Source organism: Phasianus colchicus, chromosome 8 (genome assembly GCF_987193195.1).
Source record: "Phasianus colchicus chromosome 8, bPhaCol1.hap1.1, whole genome shotgun sequence".
NCBI lineage: Eukaryota > Metazoa > Chordata > Aves > Galliformes > Phasianidae > Phasianus > Phasianus colchicus.
The window spans coordinates 15,761,904-15,773,535 of NC_143443.1; the positions used below are offsets into that span (position 1 = coordinate 15,761,904).

An 11,632-nucleotide genomic window follows, 5' to 3' on the forward strand; every position below is an offset into this window, starting at 1 on the left:
AGCAACGTATTTAATGAGTTTGTATTTTAATGCTCGGTTACATCAAAAAGTTAGCTTTAATTGTAAGTTCAGTGTAGTCCATTAAGTATCAAATCTCTACCTGCATTTTCCTGAGAGATTACTAAGACCATTAGTTTCTCCCCAACAGCCAAAGATTTCCCATACTACTCTCTTCTCATCACACTGCTGAAATAGAGTGCAATCAAATTGGTGGAATATAAAAACAAAGCAAATAAAAAGCCCAGGAGTACTGAGCTACCTTCCAATCATTCTCAAAAAGATCACCAAAAGTAACCATAACTGAAGGATCTAGAAAGCTGCATCCAAAATCGTGGTCATATACTGGTGACTGCTCCACTGCTGCAAGCATTTTTAAAAATAAAGTCCTGTTTCAAGTTGGCTGCTGAATGCTGGCAGCACTGTGTCTGCGTACCAACAATACTGTTATCGTTTGATATCACCGTGCACTCCACTGGAACAGCAGCGTTAAAATGTCAGTGGAAGCATTGGCTGCTGGTACACAGAAAGGGGGAGAAAATGAGCTTCTAGGTACTGAATTGTTATGTTTTTAACAACAATAACAAATATTGAAAAGCATTTCAGATTTTTTCTTAATTGCTGCAAAAATATTTACATAATAATAATAAACTGTAATGAAAAAAGTTGATAAATCCACCTTTTCTATTGGTCTATAGCAACCTCACCCTGCTGTGCAGCTGTAACGCATTCGATCATAAGTTCTCATGGTAAAGACTCAATTTACAGTTAGAAAGCCTTAATAAATAGAACATGACCGGGACAATTGTGTCCCAACTGCATGGCATAACCACAACACACGGCAGCCGGCTGTGACCATGAGATGCTGTGCCATGAGACCTGCAATGTCAGTGTATCCATAACGGTTTGGTCCTGCCCTTACAGGCAAGGCCATACAAGACACATTCTAAGCATTTACCTCAGCCACAAAAGAACACAGTAAAACCTCATATAACCTAGGATTTGGATTTATCAGAGGTCACTAACAGTCCAAATAAAACAACAATAGTACCATATTAGCTGCACATAAATGGCTAAAAGCTTTCTCTCATCCTCCTTTCCCAGGCAACATAATTATAAGCGAATGACAACTGCCGTCAGCCATTGCTTACCTGGTATTAAAAACACGTCAGAACTGCCACAGCATGACTCCAGACCATCTCCCTTGCACCACAGCCAGCCAGCCACCTCAGCACACAGACTTTCAACACGCAAGGAGCCTGCAGGACCGCTCACGTGCTGCCATTATTTAGGTCTTAATGCAGAATTTGGCAGGGGAGCTACGTGTCTACGTGCTGACCTAGCGGAGCATCTTCATGAAGGCTTCATCCATTATGGAACTTCCGCAGTCTTCCACAGGGATACACCAACGGGATCATACAGACGTAGCCCAGAGCCTCAGCCTTGCGGCAGCAGAGCCGTCACACACACCGACGGCTCCACCGCCACCAAGCTCCCACACAGCGGGGCCAGCCCCAGCCAGGCAGAGCTAGCCGTGCTGCCGGCCAGGGCAGCGCGAGGCCTGGCAGGAGCCGGGAGGGTGGGGAGGGGCGGGCGGGTCCGCAGCTCCACGCGCTCCTTCAAGTGCCGGAGGACCGAGCAGAACCAGCCTATAACGAAACCTGCCTGGTCTCTTCTGAAGAAGAACCCGTTTTAAAATAAAGCATTTGGGGAAGTAAAACCGGCCCCAGTAATTCACTTCACCGAACAGATCCGTCACTCTTCAGTTACCACCCCGACGCACCGAGACAGCCGTGCTGCCAGCGGACAGCCAACAGCCCGGTGCCGCACCGTCACCCTGCTCCTCAGCGTTCGCATCGCCCCAGCTCCGGCTCGGAGCGCGGCACGCTACGAGGGCGCTGAAGGCTGACAGCTGCCGGGTCGCCCCCCGGCCGCGCCCCAGCGGCGCGGCGCAGCCCACCCAGCCCCGCAGCTCGACCCGAAGGCGGCGGGCGACGCCCGGGCGCGGCGCTCTCCACCTGCCGCCCCGACAACCGCGGGCAAAGCGCCGGGGACCGCCGCCGCCCGCGGCCGGGGAGCGCGCAGCACGGTCCGCGCCGACCCGCTGGCGCTCCGCCGCAGCACGGACGTTCGGCGCCGATCTCCGCACCGACACGCCGCGTGCGTGGAGAGAGGCAGAACCGAGCGCGGGCGGAGGAGAGGAACGCCGCCCCCGCCCCTCTCGAGAACAGGAGCGCATCGACGCCCGCCTCCCGTTCCCCCGAGGCTCGGGGCCGAGCGAAGGAGCCGCGGCGGGCTCGGCGTTACCTGAGGGTCGGCATGGCTCCCGCCCGGCCGCCGCGGAGCCCCGCTCTTCCCCGGCGCCGTCGTCTCTCAGTCCGGTGTCCGCCGCCAGTTGCAACGCGCGCACCGCCTCGCTCGGCCGTGACTGAGCCGCCGGCCGCGGCCCGCCCGCCCCGCCCGCCCGCGCGCCCCGCCATTGGCCGGACGGCCGCCAGGGGCGGGACAACCGCGGCGAGGGGAGCGAGCGGCAAAAGGGGGTGCGGGCGGCCGGCCTCGCGCCCCGGTTCGGAAGCGCGGTACCGGACGGCGCTGCCCGCCCCGCGCCCCGGCCGCCATCTTTGATGCGGGCAGAGAGCGGCGCCTAGCCCACCCCTCCTTCGCTGTCACGTCCCTTCCCCACGCGAGGAAGCGTGATCGCCCGTGATAATCTTAAAAATGTCATCGAGGTAGCAAATAGGTGCGGAGTTCCCATGACACCGCCCACAGTAAAGATGGCCAGCTGAGCCCAGAGCACTAATGTGGCGGGACCATGAGAACCGGGGTGCTCCCTGGGGAACCCCAGCCGCTCCCAGGGCCGGGACAGGTCCCCGCATCCGCAGCCATCCCACAGCCATGCCACCCCGCTCCCGCCACACCGCCTTCCCGTGTGCCTGCCCACCACCCCTCTGCTGCTCTGGGACAAGTTGTCTAACCCAGCAACGGCCCAGAGTCCCCGCATGCAAATTTTACACACCGAACAAGAACCCATTGCAGTGCCGGAGATGAGGTGATTTTATTCACAGGATACCGCAGCAGCTGGCAGCCACCTGTGATACACGCCTACCGGCATTAGTCATTTTTCCAACCCGACAGAGGCCGAGTGGAGTCACTGAGATGCGTGCATTAGCTGCCACCATGTGAGCCCTTCACCAGCTAACCTGCACCATCCCCATCCGCACAGCGTCCAGGGCTGCCGTACCACAAGGAAAAACCATCAGCAAAGCCAGGCTCATCATCTTCTGTCTTCCCATCTTCCTGCCCGCTTTTTCTTCCTTTGGCTGCCAGTTACCGCTAGCCACCCCACGCTGATTTGGCACTTGTTTACTTATCAGCACCAGAAACACTGATTCATTAAGTTGATGTCAGAAAAGGCTGTTTTTGCCAGAAGTTAATCCTGTGTTGTTCTGTTAAGTACAGCTGTATCATTTCCAACTAAACACATAAACTTTACAACTTCCCAATAATGTGCTTCTTAGTCCTAGTTCCCCTTCGTCTACAAAATGGCAATATTATACTCAGAAAAATTAAAGCCAGAATTCTCACATATTTGCTGATTTTCGGGTATGTCAGAAGAGACGTCTCCTAAATGTGGGGTGCTTGTGATGCTTATGGCATCACTTAAAGATAGCAGGGATATTTATGCTTAATATCTGAGCTCAGACAGATTTTCTGGCATCTCCAAGCAGAACTCAAAACTGAACTATCACTCACAACACTCTGGTTATTAAAGTTAGTCTTAAAATTCAAATTAATGGCAGTGGGAAACACATCTCACCCCAATTTGGCAACAACGCAGCACAACAGGCCCCCAGATCCCTCAAGGAGAATCACGAACTCTAATAAAATGTAAACACACAATGGCTGTATCCTCCAGCCTGTGTTCAACAACTGACCAGACTTAGTTTAACAATTTCAGTGCCTAGCAGTCTTGTAACCGAAAATGAGGGCAAAAAATCCTGTAACGCAGATGAATATAACCCTACTACAGCTTGGTCTTCCTTGTTCCATCACAGACAACAAATCAGGTAATAAGCAATAAACTCATTTTAAAGTATCAAGAAGTAGATTCACTCAGAAATAACTAACTGGCTTTAACAAGCACATAAAGAATTTATGAAGGAAAATAGCTGTAATATTTGCAACTGGTGCATCATGCACTGCTAGCCAGGTGAGTCAGGACTGCCCCCTCTGCTCTGTGCTGTGTGGCCTCACCTTGAGCACTGTGTGCAGGTCTGGGTGCCACAACATAAGAAGGACAAAAAACTGTCGAGGGTCCAAAGGAGGGATATAAAGATGGTGAAGAGCTTGGAGGGCAAAGCATGTGAGGGGTGACTGAGGTCCCTCCAGGCAGCTGCAGCTCCTCACAGGGAGCGGAGGGCAGTGCTGAGCTCTGCTCTGTGTGACAGCGACAGGGCCCGAGGGAATGGCATGGAGCTGCGTCAGGGGAGGGCAGCTGGGGATAGGGAAAGGGTCTGCACCAGAGGGCGGTGGGCACAGCCCAAGAGCATTTGGACAATGCTCTGAGACATCGGGTTTGGATTTCAGGTGGTCCTGTGTGGAGTCAGAGGTTAGACTCAGTGATCTTTGTGGGTCTCTTCCAACTTAAGATATTCTGTGATTGTATAATTATATTAATTTGCAGTATATAACAACTGTATTTTATGAATGTTAAGCTAGAGTCTGAATGAGGTACCATCAAATGCTTCTAGCCTCTTACCAATTCAGCAAGATGGGATGAAAAGTGTATTTTTCCAGGAAACTAAACAACCTTTTATGAATATGGGACATCACAACAGCATTCGTTAAGGGCAAATTATAAACTTACAGGTATTCCCAAGTGTACAATCATCCTGCTTAAACCTGCAGATTCTACTGTTGCTGATGCCTTTGAGGCATGGCCTACCACTAACTGCTTTTTTTGTTCAATTGCCACACAACCTCTAGAAATCCTGACACACAGCTGGAGTGAAAGCACTCAAGGAATCCCTAGTAAAATGGTCACTTATCAGCTATAGTCATTCACAGATTAACTTTATGATGATTGTGCCACAAGTTCAACTTGTAGTCATACCATGCATGAGTCAAGCAAGCCAGTCTGAGCTTGCTAAGCCCATCTATCACCTCCCAACCTTGCTCAGCTTGCATGGAATAGATGATCCTTGTCTTTACATGTGTTTTGGCTTCAGAAATTCCAGCAAGAAGCATGGAATTCACAGCTTGCACAACTAAAAATATGAGGGCTGCTCCAAAAGTAATGCCTCTTATTTATTATGTTTGCCCACAACGACAGAGACAGATGTTAGCAGGATGGCAGTAGACTCTGAGTCTTCCCGCCAGCATTCCATTACATTTCATTGCTGTGTGACAGATGGTAGCAGAGGTGCAGTCTGACACACACAACAGCATCTGACATGGAAACACACATGAAGCAAAAGTGTGTCACTGAATTCCTCCATGTGGAAAATAGCGTATTCATTGACATTCACTGACACTTCCTGAACATTTATGTAGTCACATCCACTGAGCAGTGAGGTGGTGTGTTGTGTTTCAGCAGTGGCCACAGAGGGTAACCTTCACTGGTACAGAATTTTACAAGCGCAGTATGCATTGGTAAAAACACATAGTTAATGGTGGCAACTACGCTGAAAAACAGGGGTCTGTAGCTGAGACTGTTCTATTAAATAGTGTTGTTGTGCTCTTCGTATCAATAGTAGTTTCCATGGAAAAAAATCAGAGGCATTACTTTCAGAGCAATCTACATACGTAGCAACTGATAGGATCTAACCGCAATCTCTCCTAACTGCTTCTGTGACTATACAGTAAGGAGTAGATCTTCATGAACATGTCAATTCCTGTACATGTGATGAACTATGATACCACAGATGTTTCCACTAAAATGCTTACTTATCCATTACAGTATGAAATAAAAAATAACCTGTACCCCCACCTGATGTAGCAGTAGGCAAGCATGTGAGAACTTGTAAAGCAGCACCATACTGAAATGATCTGGGAAACTCTACACTTCATACATTTGCAACTTGTGCATTGAAACTATGCCTTAGCTTTGGACTGTGTTATGTTCCCTTTCACAGTATTAGGAACAAAACTGTCCAGATTAGAAGGCATAACCAGAAAGTTCTCCATCAATCCTCACATTTTATACAATCCTAGAACAAATCTGTCCATGCTTCTGGCTTGAGAGACAGAAGAATGAGCTTTTACATAATAGCCTCAGCAGACATTAAAAAAAAAAAAAGTCAGACTTGCAAGCAGAAGGTCCACAAACTCACTTTCAGTAATAGAACTTCAAAGATCTTACATGCATTTTCTAAAAGAAAAAAAAAAATGTTTTGAAAGTATTTCTACAAAGAGAAATTAGTATTTTACAACAAAATGCAATACATTTTATCTTATACAGATCAACTAGCAAAGTATTAAAATATTTTTTCATTTCAAAACTCTATAGCACAATCTCATTTCTTTTAGACCACACAGATGAAAAGCAAAAAGAAATCTATAAACCTAAGGATATTGCTAACTTCATCACACCACCGATAGCTACACATTTTTCCATCTCCATTCAAGTCAAACAGCCTAATCCTTTAGTTACAACTGCTTTGTACCTCTGAAAGTACAACAACAACAAATTACAGTATCTTTCACTGGAAATGAAATCCAGAAGTAGCATAAAGCCAGCAAGTTGCTTTACGTTACCACATCCTTCAGGTGTGGCACCGCTTTGAGTGCAGTCAAACAACCATTACAGAAATAATTACAGTTCAAAATGGGAGGAAAAATATCCCCTTTCCTTCAGTTAATTCTGTGAAATACTCAGACATCTCCCCCTCACACAAAATGTTTATTTATTGTATAAATAACTCTAGGATGCAAACTGAAATGATTTATGAAGGGAGTTACGTAGATAGAAATCAAAAATCCTTGAGAAAAGCTAGTGTGCACATTATATCTTCAAGTGCAATTTGCTTTCTTCAATAAAACAAGATTTCCCAACACGTTAGCAGCAAATACTAATTAATGACCTTTAGACAGCAACACGTTCCCTGCTACCAAAACTGGCTTTGTGAAATACTCGTGTACTTTGCCTGTGTAAGTAACTACTCAAATTCAATATCACAACCTTGAACTACAAGCCAGAGCTGTGTTTGAAACATTTCCACTTCAAATAGACCTCAGCAACAACAGAGAAGGCCAAGGTCTTGTTCTGCAGAAAGTCCATTTTACTCTATTACAATTGACACTATATTCAATTACTTCTCTATTCATTCAAGCCTCCTTTCCAGACCTCTTCCGTGTCTGTTTAGAAGTAACATTGGTAGATCTGATTAGATGAGTAATTCTACACAAGCTGTTTCATTTGCTGAAAAAGACAGAACTTGCAAATTTAAAAAAAAAATAAAAAAAAATCACAGAAACTCAAAAACTCATTATGAAATAGATATGTTTATTTGTCTTGGCTTCCCTCCTACAAGTGAAAACGCATGTAAGCACCTTTAAGGACAAGACTGGTCCTGCTTACTTCAGTAAAACAATACCCAAAGTCAGAGGTGTATGTTTTTGGAGGATATTAGGGTAGTACAGCTGTACTGTCAGATGGACTGCAGGTAACATCAGTGAAGGGAGGAGACGCCTGCCATGCTGGTGGTTCCTGGCACAAACAGCCTTCCCACGGCCTCCTCTTTCCTCAAACTACGCTCTTTCTCAATAAAGCACAGAATTTCTTTAACTGAAAGAATTAAGAATGCAGAAGTGTAGAAACTGTATCCTGTGACACTGTTTTGATAAATCTTACGTGATTACATCAACAAGGACAGGCATTAATCTAACTAGCAATTTGAGTTATAGATGCAAACAGTGGAACAAGTGCCCCAGCTGTTACACCAACTGCTGCAGGTCATTCAGGTTCTGGGTGTATTCCTACCAGCACAACTTTGACAGTTGACAAAATTAGAGAAGTATGTTGCTAGCATCTTTCAAAAATGTTTGCTTTCTAAAGGTGACTAAGTATCCATGTGAAAAAAAAAGAAGTCTTATGTTTTCATTATTTTGGGAGATAAAGCAATAAGGTGGTAAGTCATATCTCCCTTTGCTCTGAGAGGCTATCGAGAGTACTGACAGAGGGAAAGTTACTTGCATTTGCAGATGTGGGCAACTGCAAAGCGAGGAAAGTACAAGCAACAAAGACAGAAACTGAAAAGAACAGCAATGGAAAACGTGGTGGAAAAAAAAAAATAAAGGTAGAGCTGATTAAGAAGAAAAATGGTTTACTAAATCCTAACTGAAAGCTTTGTCACAGCTAATTTAAAATATTCAGAAGCTACTTTCATTTTTAGAAAGCCGATGAAAGAACAAGTTAAATTAAAACCTAGCTTATTATGGAAATTAAAAATGCATGTAATTAGCAACATTTTTTACAGTCACCAGTATCAAGCTGTCTAAAATCCAGCAGAATGGTAATGACAAAGGAATGCTTTTGAAAACATCTAGCACAGAGTTTGATAATCTATTCTGAAAAGCAATTCTGTCTAGTAGTGAGGGAAGAAGAGGAATATTGTACTTTGTACTTGTAGTCAGAATTGTCAAATTCAGCGCTTACGCTGTCTTCATGCAGATCAATTTGTTCCAAGAGCCAGCTACATGGTGACTATTCAATCAATACAGCAGCTGCAGAACTGCCAAAGGGCCATCACGTAACAGAGGGGACACCACCTTGGAGGGTTTCATAAGCTCGTTCATTTTTTCTTCTGCAGACATGCACATTTCTACATAGAAATACACACAAAAGCTCAAACAAACCTACAGAGAATGTTCACATTCTTTCACGAGCGTGACATTAACAGAAGCTTGGCTGCAGTTTCCACAGGCCTCCAAGATACAACCAAATATAAAAAGGCACAAATCCTTTTTAATACTTCTTTATATTAATCCCTCATGACGTTTCTAGTAAGTTGATACCACTGCTCAACAACAAACTGTTTGCAGATTTGCAAGCCCACTTTCTGTTCAAATGGCACAGTTTTCACACACAGTGATATTTTACTTTGCACAGCAGAGATGTGGTCTGAAGTCTGAAACACATAACAGGCATTCATGGCCTTGCCTAAATCCCATTGGTTTTAGTGGGGATTTGCACCGTCCAACGAAGACAATACAAAACCTGCCACCCAGCACGATGTAATGTCAGCGCGATGCATTGCTGTGCTGGGAATGGCACTTTGGGCCTCGAGCTTTGTGTTTTGCTTGTTGGGTGGCAATGCCAACAACCCTCCATTGCCTTCAAAGAATTTCCACTGAACCAGGTCAGCTTGGCCTACGCTCTGAGGGAGCCACTTCTGTTCTACTTTGCCTGAAAGGATCAAAAGGAACTAAAAAGATTCATCTATGAAACCTCCCTGGTACAATTTGAGGACAGAAAATAACAAATTAAAAACACAGAGGAGGAGCATGTCTATTATTGTTGACAAGATACTACCGATATTACAGAGTGAAATTTAACTTTCTAATGCCATTTCTTGATACTGAAACAGTAGTATTTTGCAGTAGAAAGATACACATTCGTATTGTGTGGTAGAATGATTAGGGTGTGAGACCATCCCTGCACAGTTCATTACGCATGGTCTTCTGAAAGAGATTGAAGAGTAAAACATAGATGTTAAGACCAATCAATTCTCATCTAAGCTTCATATAACAAATACAAAGCCGTCATCCTCCAAAATTCTCAGTGATGCTCACGTACCAGCACGTGCATTAACAACTCAACCTCATAACAAACACAGGAAAGGCAAGGAACCTCTGCCACTCAGCCTGGGACAAGGTCCCCCAGCAGCATGCATCAGCACATCCCGCAGCCACATCCAAGGGAGCACAGAGGTCTGCCAGAGCCAGCCCAGTGCCCTTCCCCACCTCACACATCCAACTAGGGCCTACGGCACACTGACCTGGTTCCATCATCAGCTGTATATGGCATTTCTCTGCCTACAGCACAAGACTGGAGCCTTTGTTGAAATAAACTTCAGCGCAATCAGATACACAAGATTTCACAATGTTATTTTTTGTTTTAACCACTGTGTAACATACAAAATTATTATTCTTGGTTTTATCAGTTGTTGCAAGAGCATGCCACCATGGCCTCACATGCCACTGCAAACATCCTTCACGCTTCTATCTCAGTATCTCAATAATGGTTTTTTTTTTTGTTATTTTGCTTTTTTTTTCTTTCTATGTTTAGACATCAAGCAGTTACAGAGTGGTTTCCCCCAGTAAGCTTTATAAACGGAAACATACTCAGTTTCAATTCCTTGCCCCTCCTCGCTTTAAGGCCATGGAAACGGCTGGTGTTCTTTACTCACAGCTCACACTGCTGTATGCCACTTATTTACTTTCAAAGCCCAGTTACCTTTTTCCCTTTCCATTATCTGCAGCTGCGCTTGCTAACTATTATTAGACTCGAAAAGCCACCCTACTGCCAGAGAAGTGCCCTGAATCGGGCAACGTGGATAGGGTCAGCTCCTTCGGTACGGGTGTCTGCACAGACAGGGGCTACGCTCGCTTCAGCTCCCGAGCCCATTGCTTTATGCTATATCTGAGCGGGTCACCAGTTACCGCCGGGGTGATGTTGGCATTTCGGGCCTCCCGACATTAATCTTCATATCCTGAGCACTTGGAAGGGGATCAGGTATCAGACAATTCTATTCGCGTCCCGATAATCCCGGGAAAACGCACCCGGAATGGCACCAACAAAGCCCCGCCGCAGCTCTCTGATCGCGCTGCTTCACCGAGAACCCTTTCATTTCTCTGCTATGACACGAAAACCGAACGGGTCGCCTCTGTGCACGCCGTCAGCCAAAGGGGTTCGGTCGGCGCAATCACAGCAAGCGGCACCAAAATCTCGTCCCACGTTATCTCAAGTGGAATGATACTTCCACGGGATCTCGACGTCCCGACAAAAACCCGTCCGTGCGCGGGGACTGCTGGACAACCGGAGTCCCGGTCCGAGGGAGCACACGCGGAGACAGCCGCGGCCGCACCGCAATCCCGGCCCCGCACTCCTCACGCCGCACCTCGGCGCCCGGCACAGCCGCACCGCCCGGCCCGGCCCCGGGCGCGGGTGCCGCGCGCGGATCCGCCGCCGTCCGCCGTCCGCGCGGGAACGGAGCGCGGCGGAGAGCCGCGAGGGAACCCGACGAGCCGCGGCACAGCGCGCACCCGCTGCACGTGCCCGGCCGGGCCCGGCGCCCCGCACGTGTCTCCAACCCAGCGGCAGCCCAGCGCCGCTCCAGCGCTCCTCCGTGAGGCGCACCCCGTCGCCGCAGCGCGTTACCTCAGCTGCTTCGGCTCCAGCTTCAGCTTCTTGGCTTGAGGCTCGCCCGCTGCCATCTTCGCGCTGGGCGGCGTGCGGCGCGCTCGGCTCCGCTCGGCTGCGCTCGGCTCGGCTCGGCCCGCCCCGCTCGGCGCGGCACCGCCACCGGGAGGCGGGGAGCGGACGGCCCCGAGGGCGCCTGACGGGACCGCGCCGCGCCGCCCCCGCCCGGCCCCGTCCCGGGCCGACGCCGCCCCTCCCGCCCGCGTCCTCCGA

General features: G+C 47.8%; 1 protein-coding gene across 2 annotated transcripts in view; it reads right to left on the bottom strand.

The window, feature by feature from the left end:
* The window catches only part of ADK (adenosine kinase), a 270,648-nt gene extending 259,102 nt beyond the window's left edge, over window positions 1-11,546 (bottom strand). The window contains exon 1 of one of the 2 annotated variants that reach the window (XM_031603000.2): window positions 2,305-2,477. In XM_031603000.2, the coding sequence (XP_031458860.2) occupies window positions 2,305-2,477 (173 nt within the window). Of the gene's footprint in view, window positions 1-2,304; window positions 2,478-11,377 lie in introns of those variants that run through there. The other variant, XM_031602999.2, reaches the window with a different exon arrangement.
* Window positions 11,547-11,632: the final 86 nt, after the last annotated feature.